We start from the raw sequence: 22,559 nt of genomic DNA, 5'->3' as shown, positions 1-22,559 counted from the left end.
CTAACATTTTACAATTGTCACCAAATGGGAGTTGGAGGAAAATTTTTCCTGTTGGAACACTGGGGTTGATTTACTAATGCTGGAGAGTGCAAAATCTGGTGCAGCTGTTTATAGAAACCAATCAGCTTCCAGGTTTTTTTATTAGAAGCTACTGTAACTGCACTCTCCAGTTTTAGTAAATAGTTACATAGTTACAGATTTAGTCTGGTTGAAAAAAGACACAAGTACATCTAGTTCAGGGGTAGGCAACCTGGGGCCCTCCAGCTGGTGTGGAACTACATTTCCTATGAGGCATTGCGAGGCTGGCAGTTACAATTACTCCCAGAGGCATGATGGGACTTGTAGTTCTGCAACAGCTGGAGGGCCCCAGGTTGCCTACCCCTGATCTAGTTCAACCAATAAAAAGGGTAAAAAAAAACCCAAACAAAACATGTTTTACAAGCCTATAAACACAATTCTATACCCATAGTTGATCCAGAGGAAGGCAAAAAAAAACCCTGCAAAGCATGAACCAATTTGCTCCAGCAGGATAAAAAATTCCTTCTTGATCCCCAAGAGGCAATTCGGATATTCCCTGGATCAACTATAAATGTTAGTATCCAATTATATTATGTACATTTAGGAAAGAATCCAGTCATTTTTTTAACACAGTCTACTGAGCTGGACAGAACCAGCTCTTGAGGGAGTCTTTTCCACATTTTCACAGCTGTTACTGTGAAAAAACGTTTCTGTATTTGGAGATTAAATCTGCCCTTGGCCTCTGTGATGACCTTAAAGCAAATAACTCAACACCAAGTTTACTATATGGACCACTTATGTAATAATACATGTTGATAATATTCCCCCTTAATCTCAGTTCCTCTAATCTTTTGTCATAGCTGAGCTCCTCCATGCCTCTTATCAGTTTGGTTGCCCTTCACTGCACTTTCTCCAGTTCCCGGATATCCTTTTTGTGAACTGGAGCCCAAAACTGAACTGCATATTTCAGATGAGGTCCAATGATTTGTACAGGGGCAAAATTATATCTCTCTCTGGAGTCTATAACTCTCTTAAATCAACCCCTCTGTCCTGGTAACAAGTGTATAACAGGGAATTTTCCCTTGCTTTGGGGATATTTCTCACAATTCACATTGTGTTTCCAAGCAAGTGAAGTTAAATCTCCCTACTGGGATACGGATATGAAAAAAAGCTGACAGGTATTCTTACCATCTCATATTCTATCTAACACAAATAAAAAAAAAACACTAATATAAATTTGGAGATCTACTTAATCTGTAAATTAATTTGTTTGGCAATTACCCACATTTACAAACAATTATTTTTACACTCACTTATGTAACTCAAAAAAAAAATTAAAAAATCTAAGTCTGAAAGCTCTCTAGGCACAAGTTAGAAGTTTAGTTGTGGGTATATGTGATAGAATCTATCCTGCAGCTCCAGAGCCACATACTTTTGGACCCTAGTGTGTGCAGGAAATTACAAACCATGGAAATGCTTACCTTCTTTCATGACTTGCAGAGTTAATGAGCTTTGTAGAAGCACTGCATATTCCTATATAAATTGAGTTATTAGCAAGATATTACTGCTAAAACTCAACTTGTTAAATCAGTAGTTTCTACTGCATGACCTGGCAGGAAAAATGATGAAAGCGCTACTAATTTCCACAGCAGGTGATGAGACGCACTATGCTTCTCAGCCAGTATGTTGGATGGAAGCTAACCGCTATGCTATTGCTAATAAATTTATATTCTGTTACAGACCTGCTAAAACAAGTCAGGATTTCGTTTTATTGGGTTTAAAGAAATAGTGACATATCCAGTATTATTTCATCATTTTACCAGTATACATAATACAGTGGAATTTTACTGCTGTGCATGCATTTTTTTTAATGAATGGAATAAAAAATGAACTACAAAATAAGTGTTCCTTTATCATAGGACTCTAGCTGAAAATTATAGAACCAGGAAAACTAATCTTAAATCCACATAGATGCCATATAATTTTTGAGCTCTGTACAAAAAAATACTTTATTCCAATTCTGATATATGATGTATCATTTGTGACTATTGCCCATAAACATATGGGGTTGATTTACTAAAACTGGAGAGTGCAAGGAGTGATGGGAAATTTAGTGCAGGAGCGGTTTGTGTCACTGGAAGTGATGTTCCAGTGCCACGTCTGCACACTTACAGCTCCCTACTATGCAGAACAAGAAAGAGAAGGAAGCAGTCATGTGGTGGATTTAAAGGATCTTTTTGACACAAAGGGGTTGATTTACTAAAATTGGAGAGTGTAAAATCTGGTGCAGCTCTGAATAGAAAGCATCAGCTGCCAGTTTTTTTTTTTGTTAAAGCTTTATTAAACAAGCTGAAGTTAGAAGCTTATTGGCTGCCATGTACAGCTGCACCAGATTTTGCACTCTCCAGTTTTAGTATATCAGCCCCACTGTGTGTTGCCCCTTTACGTAACCTTTGATTTTCTAATTTCCTGTAGATTGGGATTCTATGAAATTTTGTCTTGATTGAAGTGGCCATTGTTTGTTTTGGTATTGCACTTGTCACTCACATGGCAATGCATCACAGCTAAGTAAAACTGTAGAGCTGCATCTGAGCTCTTTGACTTTGGTCAATGCTCTTGTGGCTATGTGAAAAGCCATTCACTTATCATTTAAAAGATCTCTCATTTTGAAAATGAAATGAGCCATTGCTCAGTCACAGATGTAATACAATGCAGGCAGCCACGTGCTTTTACACCGTGTGCCATACTCAGTGAGATCTTCCGAATATCATCCATCTTTCCAACATTCTAAGAATAAAATTCAAGGTTCAATTTCATGTTAACTAGTCCAAATGTAAGCTGGTCCAAATGAACTAATTCCATTATAGAATGATGCAGCCACTGTGTGTGCTTATTAGACTGTAGTAACATTAGTTAGCTACACTAAGCAATGCAGTGCTCTGGCAACAATGCGGATGACTCACCCACTAACACCCCCAACCTCAACTGCCAAAATTAAAGATAGTCAGTCTTTCCACCATTCAGAAGAAGCTTTGTATTTTTACTGATAAATAAAAGGCTTCTTCTTGTTGGCCGAGGTAGAAATCATGACATAATCCACATGCCTCTCCACCTTCACTAATCAGGGGGATCCTTGTATTCAATAATAAAGATACAAGGCAAGGCTAGTAGAAGAATACATCTGCGCTATCACTAGAAGTGAAAAAAAAATGTATAGCACAACTGATCGTTACCAATAAGTGTACGTGTATAATAAGTGACGTTGCGCTGTTGTTGAACTGAAGTGTAACCAATGTGTCACAAAAAAATAAACGTACTTGAAATGAAAAGGTAGTGATAAAGGTGTGCACAAGGTGGCAGTGTAAACCAAACGTGCAAATAAACTCTTCAAATAACAGATTCCTTACAATCTAACAAATAACAAGTGATTTGCACAACAAACCAGCTGACATATGTAACAAACGCGGGTGGTTAGTCAATCAATGCTGATCAAGCTGATCAACATACATTAAACAGTGAAGTGAAAATCTGAAAGTAAAAAGTTTCTAAGGCAGTCTTCTTAGGATTAAGGATAAAAACAGTGAAGTGTAGTGCTACAGTCTTAACTGTGAAAACTGATAAATATAAACGGGTGTCTCTTCATTCCATGCAATGACACCTCTGTGTGAAGTGCCTCTCACCTTACTGCTGTAAGGTAACAGCATAGGAAAACCAGTGGTTACAATATCTTCTGGAGGTCTTTATATAAATGGCTGGTGGCTTGAGAAAATCTCAATTTCCTTTCAAAGTCATCCTCTCATTGTCCCAATAATCAGTGCTGGGTAGTGGATGGTGATTCCTCTATAATGTAATCTCACTCTGACCCAAAGGTTGGAGGGGGATGTAGAGGAAAGAAGGGGAATGCCCATATAGTGTAGTATGTAATAAAATATTTATTTGATAAAAACAAACACTAAAACACTCACATTAGGCAAGATGGAACACAATACATCATCCACGAGTGCCAAGATCATTCCTACATCACTTCCTGTGTGCCTGTCAGCCAATCCCAATGCATATTGTCACACTCACGTGACTTCATAAGACTTAAAGCTGTAGTAAACCCCGCTTGGTAATTTGTACCTACAGGTAAGCCTATAATAAGGCTTGCCTGCAGGTAAAATGAATAACTCCTAAATGTGCACTGTTTAGTAGAATGCAGTCAGTTACATCACCGGAGCATACCTTGCCGTACCTTCAGAGCTTTGTGCTGGAAACCGAGGGTTGATCCAGAGGAAGGTGAAAAACCCCAGCAAAGCATGCTCCGATTTGATACAGCAGGGGAAAAAATTCCTTCCTGATTCTCTGAGAGGCAATCGGATTTTCCCTGGTTCAACTTTACCTATAAATGTTGATACCCAGTTATATCATGTACTGTACATTAAGGAAAGAATCCAGGCCTTTTTTAAAGCAATCTACTGAGCTTGCCAGAACCACTTCTAGAGGGAGTACATTCCACATTTTTCGTCGGAATTTCCGACACGCAAAGTTTGAGTGCAGGATATAAAATTTTCCGACAACAAAATCCGATCATTTAAATTCCGACCGTGTGTACACAAATCTGACGCACAAAGTGCCACGCATGCTCAGAATAAATTAAGATACGAAAGCTATTGGCTACTGCCCCTTTTATAGTCCCGACGTACGTGTTCAGAACGATCGGATTTTCCAACAACTTTGTGCGACCATGTGTATGCAAGACAAGTTTGGCCCAAAATCCGTCGGAAAAAATCCGACGAATTTTGTCGCCGGAATGTCCAACCGTGTGTACAGGGCATAAGAGTCATTAACCGCTACTCTCTGAAGTCTGTATTTTAGCCAGTTTTCTATCCATTTACAAATTGATCTTTCCAAGCCTGTAGACTTTACCTTACACATGAGCCGTGTGTGGGGAACTGTGTGAAATGCTTTTTCAAAATCCAAGTATACCAAGTCCAGAGCCACCCTTCTGTCCAAGATTTTACTTACCTCCTCATAAAAAGAAATTAGGTTTGTTTGACAACTTCTGTCTTTCATGAATCCATGCTGTCTATTGCTTAAAATGCTTTTTTCCAGCAAGAACTTGTCTATATGGTACTTTATTAAACTCTCCAGTATCTTCCTGACTATAGAAGTTACACTAACAGGTCTATAGTTACTTGGTAAAGACTTTGATCCCTTTTTAAATATGGGCACCACATTGGCCCTGCACCAATCCTGTGGGACCATTCCAGTCATTATATTAGATAAAATGGCCTTGAAATGACAGAGCTCAATTCTTTTAGAATCAGTGGGTGGATGGCATCTGGTCCAATTGCTTTATCCACCTTTATTCTGTCCAAATATGTTTCTTGACCATATAACTTTTGAGCCGTTGTGGATCATTTGGGGCTGTGTCACTACCACCCCCGTTATGGACTTGAGCTCCCCCATGCTCCTTTGTATACACAGGACTGAAGAAAGTATTTAATAAGTTTGCCTTCTCTTTGTCCCCAGTCACCCACTCTAGATTATTAGGTCAGGCTTAGACCTGACCTTTTTACTATTAATATATTTAAAGAATTTTAAGGGGTTTGTCCTACTATCTTTTGCAATCTGTTGTTTGTTTCGAATTTTTGCGTCCTTGATATCCTTTTTACATATTCTGTTACACTCTTTGTAACATTTAAACAATGATAGCGTTCCTTCATTTTTTTTTTTAAAAGCTCTTTTTTTATTATTTATAGCCATTTTAACTTTGGCCGTGAGCCACATAGGTTTTATTTTTAGCCTTTTAAACTTATTGCCTATGGGAATATACTTTGCAGTGAGTTTGCATACAGTCTTTTTGAAGAATTCCCATTTCTGTTCTGTGTCCATTGATGTTAAGTCTAAGTCCTGGAGAGCAGCCCTCATCCTTGGAAAATTTGCTCTCTTAAAGTTAAGTGTTTTGTTCTTACCGGTATGTGTTTGTTGCTTACAGCTAACATTAAATGAAATCATGTTATAGTCACTGCTACCCAGATGTTCTTTTTTTTTGATAATTGGCAATAAGTTCGGCATGGTTTGAGATTACCAGGTCCAGCATTCCTAGTTGGGGCCTCAATTAACTGGACCATAAAATTGTCTTGTAGTAGGTTTATACATTTTTGCCCTATAACTGTCCCAGCAGTACCATTACTCCAGTCAATTTCCGTGTAGTTAAAATCCCCCATTATTATCACTGTCCCATCCCTTGCAGCCCTTTCCATCTGTGCAAGGAGCGGAGTCTCCACCTCCTCACTAACACTAGGAAGTCTATAATAAACTCCAATGACAACCTTTGTAGTACGCACACCCATAATGATTCAAACTCATCACACTCTCCATCAACTAGGTCCTCTTTCACACTCACTCCATTCTACCCTGTCTCACCGAAAGAGAGCATAGCATAGCTAGGAATATTAATAGCCCAGTCATGAGAAGAATGAAGCCAAGATTCAGCAATACCAATTAGATCATAGTTCTCCTTGTGCACCAGAGCTTCCAACTCACCTATTTTGCTTGGCAGACTTCTGGCATCGGTGAAGAAACACTTTAATTAATTTTCACATTTTGCAAACATATGTTGCATATTTTTATTTTAGTACAAATAGTACCATTTTCAATGGTTGATTGTAACACAGGTGCCTTCATATCATCTGCCAAAGCCCTCCCCCATCTTTCCCCATTCCATCCACCAATAGGGTCTGACCCCTGTCTGACTTGTCTGTCCCATTATAATCTAAATCCCCCACAATCCTAATTTAAATACTCCTCCAGCCTTCCCATTAACCTCTCCCCCAACACAGTAGACCCCCTTCCATTTAGGTGCAAACCATCTTTAGCATATATGCTGCACTCCAATGAAAAGTCAGTCCAGTGCTCAAAAAAAAAAACAAATCCCTCCTTCTTACACCAGGTATTTAGCCATGCATTCAGTTCTCTAATCTCCTACTGTTGTTCCTGTGTTGTGCATGGCACAGGCAATATGTCAGAGAATATCACTTTGGAGGTCCTTCCCTTCAACTTGCAGCCTAGTTCTTTAAATTAGTTCTTAAGGAGACTCCACCTTCCATATATTCTGTCATTTGTTCCAACGTGGACCAAGACAGCTGGGTCATGCCCAGTACCTCCCAGTAATTTATCAACCCGGTCCACCACATGCCGAACCCTGGCACCAGGGAGACAGCAAACCATTTGGTTGAGGCGATCCTGGTGACAAATTATTCTATCAGTCCTTCTGATTATATAAGTCCCTATTACCACCAACTGTCTAGGCCTACCTGCACTCCCCTGACCACCCCTACTGGATGGGCTGCTCTCCTGGCTGTTAGGGGGAGCAGTAACATCTAGGGCTGCCACCTCTGAGCTTGATACTCCCACATCTTTACCCAACTAGGCGAATCTGTTAGGGTGCTCAAACCAGGGCTGGCCTTGCTTTTCTGTGAGCCCCTACCACCCCCCTAACTGTATTAACCCATCTTACTCCCTGATAATCCTTACTTAACCCTCCACCCTCCCCATTAACCCTACTAGCCACCTACTCAGTGAGCAGAGGACCCCTTTCAAGGTTGTCAGTTCTGCCCAGTGTTGCAATTTGCTCCTCCAGATCTCTAATGCGAGCTTCCACAAGGTCAACCCGCTCACATCTGTCACAGCAGTATCCATCCTGGAGCTGTTGCTCTATTGTTGTATACATGTGGTACATTGTGCACTGCACACAACCTTCAATCTTGCTAACCCCCATTTTCCCACTTACAATAATAATATTACTAACAGCAAATTTCAGATGTTACTTGCAGGTTTGATGGCTCCTGTTATAACCTCCTGTTTTAACCACTTCAGCCCCGGAAGGATTTGCCCCTACCCGACCAGGCCATTTTTGGCGATATGGCACTGCGCCGCTTTAACTGACAATTGCGCAGTCATGCGATGCTGTACCCAAACAAAATTTATGTCCTTTTTTCCCCACAAATAGAGCTTCCTTTTGGGGGTATTTGATCACCTCTGCGGTTTTTATTTTTTGCGCTATAAACAAAGAAAGAGCGACAATTTTGAAAAAAACACAATTTTTTGTACTTTTTGCTATAGTAAATATCCCCCCAAACAATATAAAAAAACGATTCCTCAGTTTAGGCTGATATGTATTCTTCTACATATTTTTGGTAAAAAAATCGCAATAAGCATATATTGATTGATTTGCGCAAAAGTTATAGCGTCTACAAAATAGGGGATAGATTTATGTCATTTTTATTATTATTATTTTTTTACTAGTAATGGCGGCGATCTGCAATTTTTATAGGGACTGTTACATTGCGGCGGACAGATCGGACACTTTTGACACTTTTTTGGGACCATTGACATTTATACAGCGATCAGAGCTTAAAATAGCCATTGATTACTGTATAAATGTCACTGGCAGGGAAGAGATTAACACTAGGGGGTGATCAAGGGGTTAAATGTGTTCCCTCACTGTGTGTTCTAACTGTGGGGGGATGGGAGTGATTAGAGGAGGAGACAGATCATTGTTCCTACTTAGCAGGAACACACAATCTGTCTCCTCTCCCCTGACAGAACCGGGATGTGTGTGTTTACACACACACATCCCCGTTCTCGTTCTGTCACGAGCGATCGTGGGTGCCTGGCGAACATCGTGCCCGCCAGGCATGCGCATTGGCTCCAGGGACATGCTGCGGGCATGCGCGTGTGCCTCCGGCGGCAATATCGTCTTAAGGAGCCAGCGTACACCTAGAGCGATTTGCACAGCCGTGCCAACCTGTCGCAGCATAACTACGGCGTCTGGTCGACTAGCAGTTAAACTCTGATTTTTAATTCTCCACCTAGTCCAGTTCCACTTGATCAGAGTTCCAGCAAGCAAAAAGGTGGCAAGCTCAAGGATAAGCAGGCTCAGAAATGAATTTTACAGAAAGTTATATAGTGCCTCAAGCACCTGTGACCATTTAACCACTCACCTTAATTAGTAGTCTGAAGGAAGGAAAGAAAAAAAAGGCTGTAGTGACAGAAAAGTTGTTAAAAAGCAGCAAGGAAAGACCCCAAAAAAAACCTAAAAATGCAAACACATCAATCACCAGCAGTCAAAAGCAAAATTGGTTTTTACTCTCCAAGTTCCCACTCTTCAGCTTCCAACCAGGAAATCTGGCAAGTATGCAATGCGTACTAGAACATTATGCAATTGCCTCACAGGTGTTTTTTTGTTTTTTTTTTAAACATCTGCAATTTACAACCGCTTTAACTTGACTGATCACCAAGTGAAAATTTAAGGAAAAAGAATAAAAAACGATTTAATGCAGCCACTAAATCCAAGCAATTTTTGATTTGGGGTTTAATACTTAATACTAATACACTTTATTTTGGCATCAGATGGAATGTTGCCTGTACTGCTGTCGGAACACAGAGCTACTTACTGTATATAGCTAATGCTACTACAGTCCATTACAGCACACACAGCAGCCACATTGATCTCTATTTTAAATAGTTTGCTTGGACCAGTTTGGTCTAAGTGAACTATTCAAAGCAAAATGAAATCTTGAATTAAACTTTAATGAGAACTGCAAATATGACTGTATGGGAATTTAACCTTTTAATCATTTCTCAACTGGTATAACTATAGTTAACTGAATTCATTTTGGTTTCTATGAGTAAATTCAAGTTCACCTATTACATCACTGATGCACTTTGCAATACTGAGGCCAAAGCTTTACTTTTCCTGTGCTTTAACACTCAGATGTTAATGAGCATTAATATATGCATTTCTCTAAGGCAGCATCTGTGTGTTGTGATTTGCTAAAATGCATGTGATATGGTGCACTGTATATATGTACTTATGTTATGTGCTATTCAGAATAATGGCACCAAAATGCAATGCACAGAGAGCCATGCGGTAACATGTATTTCAATGGTGCATAGAAAAATGCCACTCTCCTTAAATTTAGCCACCCTATGCCCAGGACTTTCTCACAAATCTTACCATTAAAATAAACTGTATTTTCAAGAGCCATGTAAGTTAATGTTGCAGGCTATAATAAGAACTTCACATTCTAAAATGAAAACGTCACACACACACCACCAGCTCCTATGAGGGAAAAACAGCACAAGCCTCTAGCACCAAAATATTGATGCTACTATTGTAATTAAAGTTTCCCTTTGAATAATACCTCTGTGTTGGCAGCAAATGTATTCTTTAATAGTGGTGCTGTAGGCAAATAGTTACCAACAGAGCTGATATACATATATGTTTGTTGTTTTAACTGACAAAAAAGATTAGTAATATTGTACAGACAATCTTGTGGTTTACACACCTCTGTCATACTGCAGAGACTGGACCATCACTCATCTACATCTTAGTTCAACTCTACCATTTTCTGGTTCAACTGTACTGCTTGGTGGTTCATGTTGCTGCCAATAGGACATTGGTGATGTTTGATGCTGATGGGTTGTCCAATGAACAATCTTAAAAAAACAAGTGTAGCACCCTCTAGTGTGCTAGAATATGTTTTTGGTAGTGTAGGACAATTGTTCAGGCTTGGCTGATAGCCAAGCCTGTGTTGTTTTATCTGGTTCAGCTAAGTGACTCAGGGAGGGCTGCATCTCTGAGATCTCTCCTACTTCTGGAACTTGCTGGTAACCTCCAGAAAAATGGGAGTGGAGGTGAGGAGGAGCTGTCTAGAGTATTCTGAGGGCCCTGGCCAATCCCCAACCGATGGGTTGGCAGGGGGCAGGCCCCATCAAATATTCTTGGTCAGCCCAGCTGGGGCACTGGAGTTCAGGTGGAAGCTGGAAATAGAGTGTTAGGCTGCCGGTGGCCCTTGAGGGCATCTCCCTAATCTGGGGGGGTGGCCTCAGGCCTGGGCTCAGGTGGGGAAGGGACCCTCTTCATGAAACACAGGGGTATCCTGACCAGAAGCACAGGAACAGGAGGAGCACAGCAGGAGAATACTGCAGGGCAAATCTCCAGGGAGGAAGACAGCCAGGTGGGCTGGTGAGTGTTACAGTTGGAAAGGACCGAGAGACATGTCTGAGAGGACTTGGAAAGAGCAGTCTGGGATAGATGCAGAATCAGTCTGGGAGGACTGTGGAGAAGTAGCCAGGAGGGCTGCTTCAGGCAGGTGGGCTGGCAGTGCCTGAAGAGGTGGTGCTGGGATCAATAGCGACAGGAGTACAGCTGGGCACTAGGACTTTGCTACACAAGAAGAAAGCAGAGGAGAAGAGTATATAAGGACTGTATATAGTTATGTCCTTGAAGAGTTCTACTGCTTTGATCAAGTGGGCATCCCATAATATCCCTATTCCTATCCAAGTTTATTCCCCTCAATAAAACATAAAACAAAGCACTGGACTGTTCTTCTGACTCAGGTGTGCTGTGAAGACGCAGTGTACCTGGCTGTACAAGGTGGGGGATCCCTTTCTACTTGCTGCTCCTTAGGGGGTTTGCTACACAAGCTTCATGTAGGGAGTTTTGTTTGTGTAAATAGGTAGGCCGGCTTACAGTATTACAAGTCCTTTGGCAGAAAATGTACATGTGTATTGAAACTGTGCATTTACGTGCTTGGCTACAGCAGCACTATAATAAAGGAAAACTTGAGTAACGCTAAAACTCTTCGATAAATCTACTTAAGATTAGTCCATGCTCACTCATCTGATTGGCAAAGCATGCAATTTTTTCCACAGCCTATAAGTGCAAATTCCAATCAAGAGATGTGGATGACAAAGGGCTTACTGTTCAATCACGTTGCATTGTGTATAATATAATCTGAAACCCACATAAGCAGAATGTTATGTGAGATACGCTATTTTTCATTCTACATTATTAAAGATTTATGGAGCATATTTTTTTTCTTCTTTTCAAAACAAAAAGCAGATGAAAGTGACGATAAATTGGTTTTCACTAGAGATGTGTGGATCAGACAAAATCTATTACACTGGTGATCTGCTAAATCCAGTCTTCTAATCCATTATTCTTATTCTCTCAGAGCATGAAGTCAACTAGTATAGAAGCCCCTTGTCCCTTTTTATGAGCTTACTAGAGCACACTAAACTTCCATATGCAGATTCCTTTCCACTCGCTCTCTGAGTTCGGGGGGGGGGGGGCAGTAAATGACATTAGTGTAATTAGATCACCTACAGAAAAATAAATAGATATTTTCCACCAGAGGTTAGCATGTCATGAAGTAGGCAGTCCATATGTGGACTAAGGAGAGCTAATCTTAGGCCCTGAAGAGTGGCCCAAAGATCTTATTTACCAGTTCACTTAAAGTGTTACTAAACCTAGGACACTGCATTGACTATAGCTGGTCTCCCACAGTACACAGAACATGGAAATGCAGTTATTTTAGTAAATATAAACTGCTAAATACCTTTTCTCATCAGCAGTGTATAGCAGTCTTGTAACTTTTATCCGTGCCTGGTTAAAGCTTGTAGGATAGTACTGGCTGTCCTGTCAGAATGCAGGATTCCTGACCCTCTGTCTGGATAGTGCTGATTGGCCCTGTGCTGATCACATGCACTCTCCCAAGAAAATAAAAAAATTCTCTAGCAATACACACCAAACTGAGCATGTGCAGCCTGACTCCATTTACTTTGTCTTAACTGGACATGTTTTAGAGGCAATGCAAGAAGGGGAGGGTCTGTGCATACAGGATCGGACAGCCTTTTTACACAGTGCAGAGGATTAACCCTATTAGGTTCCATAGTGAGTATAATAAGCAAGCTTTACTGCATATACAGACTGATTTTACTGTTGTGGGTTTAGTAACATTTTAAGGAGCAACAAAGGAAAAAAGTGGTAAAAAAAGTTAGCACAAAAAGGCCCCTTGGGTAGTTTGATTGGCAGGGGTGCCCAATGTGTTTGTTTAAAGCAGGGATATGCAATTAGCGGACCTCCAGCTGTTGCAAAACTACAAATCCCATCATTCCTCTGCCTCTGGGTGTCATGCTTCTGGCTGCAGAGTCTAACTATGCCTCATGGCACTTGTAGTTCTGCAACAGCTGGAGGTCCGCTAATTGCATATCCCTGGTTTTAACGATCTTCTTAATGATTAAACCCACCAAGCAGATTTTATAAAAATGCAAACATTTAGCTATGAATTTTCTTAACAGTAATTGAATCTCTGTTTTGATTGAACAACTCTAATATTTGCTTTCCTGTTTACACACTTACAGTATTATTGAATTTTATTTTTATATATTATAATTTAAACATATAAAGACCCACATATATAATTTTTAGAACATATTTGAAGCTTACATTTGAAAACTGTGTTATATATTTCTTATTGATTGTAGCAACCAATCAGATTTCAAATGTCCTTTTTGCCGTGCTTGTGTGAAAATATAACAAGTATTCTGATCAGTTACTGGGTACAAGAAATTGGGATGGGCCCCAAACTTTTAATGCAGCAAAACTGTTACTAGTGATCTAGGAATTCAAATAAATTTAAGGACAAAAGTAGTCAACTCACATGCCCAGAATAGCGAGCCAGATATGTTACTGTTAGTTTAATATCCTTTTCTTTTATTTTCTTGATAATGAGTTTTATTGTCAAGAAAATATATTGTGTGGAAGCCAGGCTAAATTATGTTTTCTTGTTTAGGGGAGTGAAAGGAGCTTTATGAATATATAGTTTTTGTATCTTTTTTTGCAGAATAAAGTGAATACTTTTGCAGATACATATCAAACCTGATGGCAAATAAAGTAGTTCATCCCCATCAAATTTAGAAGCAGTGTCTAGGGAGTTGATTTTGAATATGTGTTCAATCCTGCATATTTATTCATAATAAACAGCGTTAATAGCAATAAAAATCAGGCCATTCAGATATATTTTACTGAGGGACAATACACAGAGCAACAGAGCATATGCATGAAATACAGATGTGATTTAAATATTTTATTCTATTGGAAAAAATAATTTATTCATATTGTTCTAGTACAATGGGTCAGTGGGTGAAAATATCACAGACTCTCATATTCAATACTGCCCTTATTTTCTATCTGCATTGTGTTTATTCAGAAGAAGAAAAAAATAACAGAACTAACTGTTCTTCTGGTTGGGTTGACATAATGTTCATATTGTAATTAAGTAGTAGTAGTAGTAGTAATTTCTTCTTCTGCCATGAAGTGCTGGCCCGTTTATACTAGTGACAGGGTAGATTGGTGCTGGAACCCCTCCCACTGTCACATAGACCTGGGCATGGCTCCCTTATATCTGCTAGATAATATTCAGTGTGTAATTATGTACTTGTCTAGTAGTTTAATGGGGGAAAAATTCAGTAGAGGGGCCTTTGTTTAGTAACTCTGTCGGCTGCTGGTGGTGGCAACAAACTGCAGTTTGCATAAAAATTGTATCTATTATTTTGCATTGTATTTGACGTTATCAAGAATCAGAATAAATACCCTTTGAGGAAGATAAATACCCCTTTCCACAAAACCTAAATTAAATCTCTAACCGTTTTAACCGTTTTAAACCTCTAACTCAACACTATTTCTTGTAAAAAAGGCATAATTTATGAAAGCATAATTCTTCATATCATGAAAAAATTGTTGGTATTTTTTGTTATATTTTCTGCATGTATAAGGCCACAGCTGACTGTTCATTCCTGTGTGGTTTCTGTAGAGTTTATAATTGTTTCAGATTCTGATATGTTCCTGTATTCTTCAAAAATATCCTTTTTTCTTAATGTCTTCCTAATTTTTTATTGACAGGTTGCAAATTTGCTAAGGCTCTTCCATATTCCTCAGATAAGCTATGCTTCCACCAGTGCCAAACTTAGTGATAAATCACGTTATGATTACTTTGCAAGGACAGTGCCACCAGACTTCTATCAGGCAAAAGCAATGGCTGAGATCCTGCGTTTCTTTAACTGGACGTATGTATCTACTGTCGCTTCTGAGGGAGATTACGGAGAGACTGGAATTGAAGCTTTTGAGCAAGAAGCACGACTAAGAAATATCTGCATTGCCACTTCAGAAAAAGTTGGAAGATCAAATATGAAAAAGTCCTATGACAGTGCTATAAGGGAACTGCTACAAAAGCCAAATGCTAAAGTTGTGGTTCTTTTTATGCGCAGTGATGACACAAGAGAACTCTTGGCAGCTGCTAATCGATTTAATGCTTCCTTTACCTGGATTGCCAGTGATGGGTGGGGTGCCCAAGAAAGTATTGTGAAAGGCAATGAACACATTGCTTATGGGGCAATTACATTAGAACTTGCTTCCCATAAGGTTAAGGAGTTTGACAAGTATTTTCAAAGCCTTAATCCCAGCAATAATAACCGCAATCCCTGGTTTAAGGATTTTTGGCAGCAAAAATTTCAGTGTAGCCTGCACAACAAGACTGACAGACCATGTGATAAACGCTTCAATATAAACAGTTCTAATTATGAACAAGAATCCAAAATAATGTTTGTGGTAAATGCTGTATATGCAATGGCTCATGCTCTTCATCACATGCAAAGGACCCTATGTTCAAACACCACAAAGTTGTGTGATGCCATGAAAACACTAGATGGCAAAATTCTCTACAAGGACTATCTGCTGAAAGTTAACTTTACAGGTAAGCCTTAGAGGGAAGTCTTTTCATTTAACTGCACTAAGCCATTTTAAATAATGTGTTTTGTTTATCTGTTTTAATTGCCAATTTTCCATCTGTTTGACCCGCTGGAACAATAGATAGCAAATGTAACCAATACACAGGCAAGGAGATTCTTTGGTAATGTGAACTCCGTGATAGCAACATCAACTGCAGATGTTGCACTACATAATTACAAGCTGAGGGGTATGAATGTTGTAAGTTGTATTGCTCACAATTAAATAGCAGAATACAAACTGCTACTTAAAATTCATTAGGAATTGTTTTTTTATTGTAAAGGAAAAAAACATAATCCTGTAATTGGAGACAGGGAAAAACAAAACACCAGGAGTTATTGCTGAAGCAATAAGCAGGAATATGAAAATAAAAGTATACTTTAAAAATGTATACAATGGCAACCTTCCAGATCAATTTAAAAACTAGCAGGGGTAAGGGTGCATATGGGCAGAGCCCTATTCAGAGTTAATACAAAAGCTCCCCAGCACACTTTTCAGCTAGCAAGCACAAAAAAACCCACTTACTAATCTGCTTGTATATCTCAGGTTGTTGCATGCATTTGCAAATATTTGTAAAGCTACACTGTTGTGTCAATAAAGTGTGGTCGCTAATTCAATTCTATCTTAGTATATATACATCAGTTCATAAGATTAATGTCATTAAAGGCAGCTTAAATTTCTGGGGGAAATTGAGAACTCAGATTGCTTTATGATAAGGACCACATTTTACAAAGGTGCCTTGATGCAGCAGTGTGGCTTTACATGTATTTGAAAATGAATGCAACAACAATCTATGCTTCTCAAAGATGTTGTAGTGTATTGTACCATATTAGCCATCAATTAAACAAAGTTTGGAGTTTAAGTGATACCTTTTTTTGGCTAACTTCAGTTATTAAAGATGTAAGATTTAGAGATTCATTAGATCATTTTGCCATGCATTTATGGGATCCTAAAACCAATCCAATCCAGCGTTCCTTTAAACAGTGTGGCAGAAAGAATGAGTGACCATGTAACCCATTGGTCACATGATCTAGAGCCAGTCCATATGGCTACCAATCTTTAGTCTAAACTGAGAGCTGTGTCTGGGTCTAGAGCAGCCTTTTTCAACCAGGGTGCCTTCAGGTTTCTTCAGGGGTGCCTTGGCAAAATTTAAGTATTGCCCAAAAATTGTATACAAACCAGAGGGTGGATCAAGCCTGCCTTTTAGTTGCACAAAGCCACAGGTTATCATTGTGCACCATTTCAACCTTCTATTCGCTGGCCGCCTAACAACCAATGACATGGTTTATAAGGAAGACATCGGGCGCCTGCACAGCATCCTTGTTTGCCCCACCCTTGCACCTTCTGTCAGCACTGGGGTCACATTATCTGAGTGCGGATGAGAAACATTGGAATACTAGTCAGCGTGTTTTGCTTTGAAATAATAAATCACCTTTAACGCTGGGTGTCCTATGTGTGTGGATGTTGCTGCGTTACGTAAAACTATTAGTTTCGTTTTTACCATTATAGAATGGGGTGCCTCGAGATTATGCAGGATTTTAAAGGGTGCCTTGACTGAAAAAAGGTTGAGAAACACTGATCTAGAGTGAGTCTTTGTGCTGGGAGTGTGCAGTGAGTGCATTCCCAGCACATAAACATTGGCTGCCTAGTGTCGCATGTGTGCAGTGTGTGAGTGTTAAAGCCCAGCCTTTATCCAGCACACATATGTAATAGGCGATTGTAAAGGGGTTAAGTTAGCCAATAAAGGGTATCACTTACACTTCAAATTCTCTGTTTTCAAAGATGTTGAAACGGTTAGTTTTTAGGGCTGACCAGCTTGAAAGGCTGCTGGGCAACCTTTTCTTTTGTTCTTTTGTTATGTATGTTGTCTGCCCATGTGCCCCTTTCCCTCTTTTTTGCTTGTTTTAGATTAATTTAGAGTGGTTGTCATTGCTATTGTGTTTGATTTGTTGCAAATAACACACTGGAAGTCTGCGGCTGCCTTGAGCGATATTTGGCTTCTGTATGTTGCTGTCCCATAAAGAAGGAGAGGGCTGCCTCTTGGTAACCTTTCTTCAGTTACTGCATTGCCATAGGTCTTATAATTTGGAACTCAGATGGCTTAATGTTAGGGACCACACTTTACAGAGATGCCTTGATGCAAAAGTGTAGCTTTACATGCATTTGCAGATGTATGCAAATAAGCGTCTATTTTTAACATGAGATGCTTAAAGAGTTTCATTTTTTTGCGCTGACTGGATGCAAAGTATTTTGAACAATTTTGCATTGTTCTTTAAACAGTCCTAGCACACTTAGTGCAAATGTATGAGAGTTTTTCTTTGTCGACAAAATAACAGTTTGCTATTTATATACATTTTTGCTAGAGAAATACAAAAGGAAGCCACAGTTGTAACATTTCATAATTTGAAATTCTGAATTTCATAAAGACAGATTATGTGAAAGTGGCTCTCATGCATTCTAAAAGTGGTGCGGCATGTGCCAAATTCATGCGTCTGTTTAGAACTAATTTGTCGCATGCTGTGCCTCTTTTAGAATGCACACAAGACACTTTTGCAAAATTTGTCTATGCCAGTTTCTCTTTCTGTATGCCAAAAGAGAATTGGTTTTAATTAACTCGACTTTTGTAAGAAATGAACTGTCTGTATTTTATTTTGAATTTGGTGTATTCATTGTGCCACAATGTAAAAGCAAAAATTTAGAACCACCTGAACTTGGTTCACAAGTCACTGTCAGAACCAAAAGTGTTGCAGATGCTTCATTACTTTGGTACAATACATTAACACGAGGTTAATGAAAAGTGGTGCAGCAGCTTTATTGAATTCCCCCCGTCCAATGGGTTTTATGAAAGCTGTGCAAGGCCATATACAGGCTAACTAAAATCACTTTCTAATGAAAAAAACAAAAAAATATGGAAGGGAATTATGCCTATAATATGCCATTCCAGGATGGGTAATGTGTATAGATACGTGTGGCACGTCGAATCACAAACCCATAACTGGAAACAAAGCCAAATACCTGCTGTCAATAAAAAACAGAAGCAGGTGCGCTCCTCTAGACCATAGCATATATAAGAAAAAAGGGGGGACCAGGGGGTCAAGGGACGGGGTCAATCAATGAGGAAAACACTGGCTATAATTATAGTTTCGAAACAATTTATTGCAAAATATAATAAATATAGTTTCCACCCACATAGTAGAAAATAGAACTAACCTCCACCACTAAGAAACTGACAGTGCAAAAGGACAGATACACCACCTGGTACCCACTACATACATGTCAGATATCCCCATACATAGCAATGATGAACAGCGTCTAACTGAACCCATTCCTGGGAACAGTATGGTGACCTATAAGGGACAACAAAATAATCAATAAAATGATAATGAGAACAATGCTGAGTGACAATGATGGAATCGCTTGTGAAGAACAGCCTGTCTGGAACCTGCCGGTCCTTAAGCTAGGGTAAAAAATCACTGGGAGCATAAGCAATGAAGTTCATGTGGATTTTCCTGTTGAGGGTGCAACTGATGACAGTTCTGTAGTCTGCCGCACTTACATAGGGATTTGATAGTCAAAAGACAAAATGTGGGAAGCGGCTTGTATAAAACAAATAAATTGCAGCCAAACACGTACCTTCCGTCCTCTGCCCTCTCTGCTATGCAGTGTGAAGGGGGGGGGAACAGCTGATCTCAGGATACGAGCAATAACAGGCCGGGTAGTGGAAGACCTGTAGCGTTCCCAGGGTTTCCTTCAATATGATGGCCGCGCTTACCCTATCCCCGGGTCTGTGGTAATCATCACTTGAAGGGAAAAGTAACTGAGGGGTCCCACAAGCTGATCTCTTAGTGTATCAACAGAGTCGCCAGGCACCGCAGCCGTACGGCGTAGAAAGCAGTAGTCAACACTAGCTGCACACAGCTGAAGTGGGACGCTCCACAAAGCCAGCTCAGCTGGACGTGTAGGTGCTGGGATGATAGAGTCTCTGAATGAATAAGTAGAGGATGCTAGACGCCCCCACTCTTTGACAGCTGAGCAGCTAGTGTTGACTACTGCTTTCTACGCCGTACAGCTGCAGTGCCTGGCGACTCTGTTGATACACTAAGAGATCAGCTTGAGGGACCTCAGTTACTTTTCCCTTCAAGTACCGATTACCACAGACCCGGGGATCGGGTCAGCGCGGCCATCATATTGAAGGAAACCCTGGGAACGCCCCCCCCCTTCACACTGCATAGCAGAGAGGGCAGAGGACAGAAGGTATGTGTTTGGCTGCAATTTATTTGTTCTATACAAGCCGCTTCCCACACTTTGTCATTTGACTATCACATCCCTATGTAAGTGCGGCAGACTACAGAACTGTCATCAGTTGCATCCTCAACAGGAGAATCCACATGAACTTCATTGCTTATGCTCCCAGTGATTTTTTACCCTAGCTTAAGGACCAGCAGGTTCCAGATAGGCTGTTCTTCACAAGTGATTCCATCATTGTCACTCAGCATCGTTCTCGTTATCATTTTATTGATTATTTTGTTGTCCCTTATAGGTCACCATACTGTTCCCAGGAGTGAGTTCAGTTAGACGCTGTTCATCATTGCTATGTATGGGGATATCTGACATGTATGTAGTGGGTACCAGGTGGTGTATCTATCCTTTTGTACTATTCACTTTCTTAGTGGTGGAGGTTAGTTCTATTTTCTACTATGTGGGTGGAAACTATTTTTATTATATATTTTGCAATAAATTGTTTCTAAACTATAATTATAGCCAGTGTATTCCTCATTGATTGACCCTGTCCCTTGACCCCCTGGTCCCCCTTTTTTTCTTAAAACCACTTTCTAGTTGAAGGAAGATTTAAGCTAAGCTTGGGCAAGTGTGCTTCTTTAATTAAACAAATTAAGGGAGTTGATGTGTAACTCAGATTCTATAGTTAGATTTTCACCTAAAAGCTGAACTCCAGGCAAACAGCTAAATGTGTTGTTTAACCACTTCAGCCCCGGAAGGATTTGCCCCCTTCACGACCAGGCCATTTTTTGCGATATGACACTGCATCAATTTAACTGATATTGCGTGGTCATTATTTTTGCGCTATAAACAAAGAGCGGCAATTTTGAAAAAAATTTTACTTTTTGCTATAATACATATCCAAAAAAAATATAAAAAAACAAATGAATTAATCACTTTTGTCCAAAATATATTCTTCTACATATTTTTGGTAAATAAAATCACAATAGGCGTATATTGTATGGTTTGCACAAAAGTTATCACGTCTACAAACTATGGGATAGATTTAGGGACTATTTTTATTTTTTTTTGTTTTTACTAGTAATGGCGGCGATCTGCGATTTTTAGTGGGACTGCAACATTACAGCCATTTAGCGGGACCAGTGACATTATTACATTGATCAGTGCTATAAATATGCACTGATCAATGTAAAAATGACACTGGCAGGGAAGGGGTTAACACTAGGGGGCGATCAAGGGGTTAACTGTTTTCCCTAGGTGTGTTCTAACTATATTGGGGGTGGGCTCACTGGGACATGACAGAGATCACTGTTCCCGATCACTGGGAACTGTAGATCTCTGACATGTCCCCTGTCAGAACAGGGATCCACCTTGTTTACACTGGCAGATCCCCGTTTTGCCTCTCTACCAGGCTATCGCTGGTCACCTGTGGACATCAGTCCACCAGACCTGCAGGAGCTACAGCACACCAGCGCCGGTGTGCGCCCACCTGCAACTGCACCTGCACGAGCCACCGTACAGGTGCGGCGATTCACGCAGGAGAGCCGACCTGCCTCAGAATATCTGCATGAGCTGGTCGGCTAGTGGTTAAAGAAGAAGAAACATAGCCATAGCTATTTTGGCTATACTTCTCCTATAGATTACAAGAGTGCAGTTCGTTCTGCACCCCTGTGATCCATTTTCAGTCACCGTCACAGAGCTGGTCCAGGCACTGAAAAGATCCTGACCATATAGTTGTGATCCGCCCAGAATCCTTGACCAACAGCTGGCTCAGGCTCTCAGTGATCTGCTGAGAGCTAGAGCCAGCCCCTCCCAGCCCCTACACAGCCCAGCACTCCAGTGAGAGCGGGGGGGCACAGCAGAAAGCTGGAGACTTAGGCCGTGTTCACACCTATGTGAATTGGATGCGGTTTTCTCTACATCCACTTCACATAGCAGGAGAATGTGACTACCTCCCTATGTAGCCGGTTCACATACCTTCATTGCAGCTGCGGAGTGCACTGCACAGAAATGCTGCGTGTCTTTGGCTCAGTTTCAGGGCCGAATTCAGTCATAAATTTGGCCCTAAATCGTCCCTGAAACGGGGAACAGGGACGCACATCACTCCTGTACGATCCGCAGCCAGTTCCAGTGTGAACCCGGGCTGGCAGTCAATGGCTCTCTGCTCACAGAAGGCTGAGTATCAGTAGTTTTTGATTGCTCAGTTCTCAGAGCCGAAGGGGGGCTGATTCAGCATTGGATCGATGCTGTATCTACCTAGGGGAGTATAAAGGTTTTTGTTTTTTGTTTTTTGGAAAGTCCATACTTCTCTTTTAAATACATCAGGGAGTGTTTTTACTTATTAAAGGATTTGTATTTCTTTCCATCTAGTCCTAATAATTTTACAGCTCTGCCAGACTGTATAGCAAGGGTTTTTTCTGTTGTAGTTAGACATCATCTTCCTGCCCCCAACCTGTTATTGTACAGTGAAGAAGCAGAAAAAGATCATCCCTCTGCTTTTTCTTCCTGTGAATATATATGCAAGCAGCAAACCTGATTGGCTCTTAGTTTTGCTCCTCCCCCTCCTAGCCTAACTGCTAAGAGGCCAATAAGTCAAATTCAGATGCTTATGCTAGTTTCATATAATACATTTAATTATGTTTTAATGATTACAATGCTGTATTATTTGGTATATTTTCATATC

General features: G+C 40.2%; 1 protein-coding gene across 3 annotated transcripts in view; it reads left to right on the top strand.

The window, feature by feature from the left end:
• Positions 1-22,559, top strand: part of GRM3 (glutamate metabotropic receptor 3) — a 433,119-nt gene that overhangs the window by 295,994 nt on the left and 114,566 nt on the right. For all 3 annotated transcript variants that reach the window (XM_073619541.1, XM_073619542.1, XM_073619543.1), the window contains exon 3: positions 14,756-15,605. In XM_073619541.1, coding sequence (XP_073475642.1) covers positions 14,756-15,605 — 850 coding nt within the window. The remainder of the gene's footprint in view (positions 1-14,755; positions 15,606-22,559) is intronic.

This window comes from Aquarana catesbeiana, linkage group LG03 (genome assembly GCF_042186555.1).
Source record: "Aquarana catesbeiana isolate 2022-GZ linkage group LG03, ASM4218655v1, whole genome shotgun sequence".
In the NCBI taxonomy this organism is placed as follows: Eukaryota; Metazoa; Chordata; class Amphibia; order Anura; family Ranidae; genus Aquarana; species Aquarana catesbeiana.
Note: the sequence above shows the minus strand (reverse complement) of the source record. Positions and strands in the feature narration are given on the sequence as shown.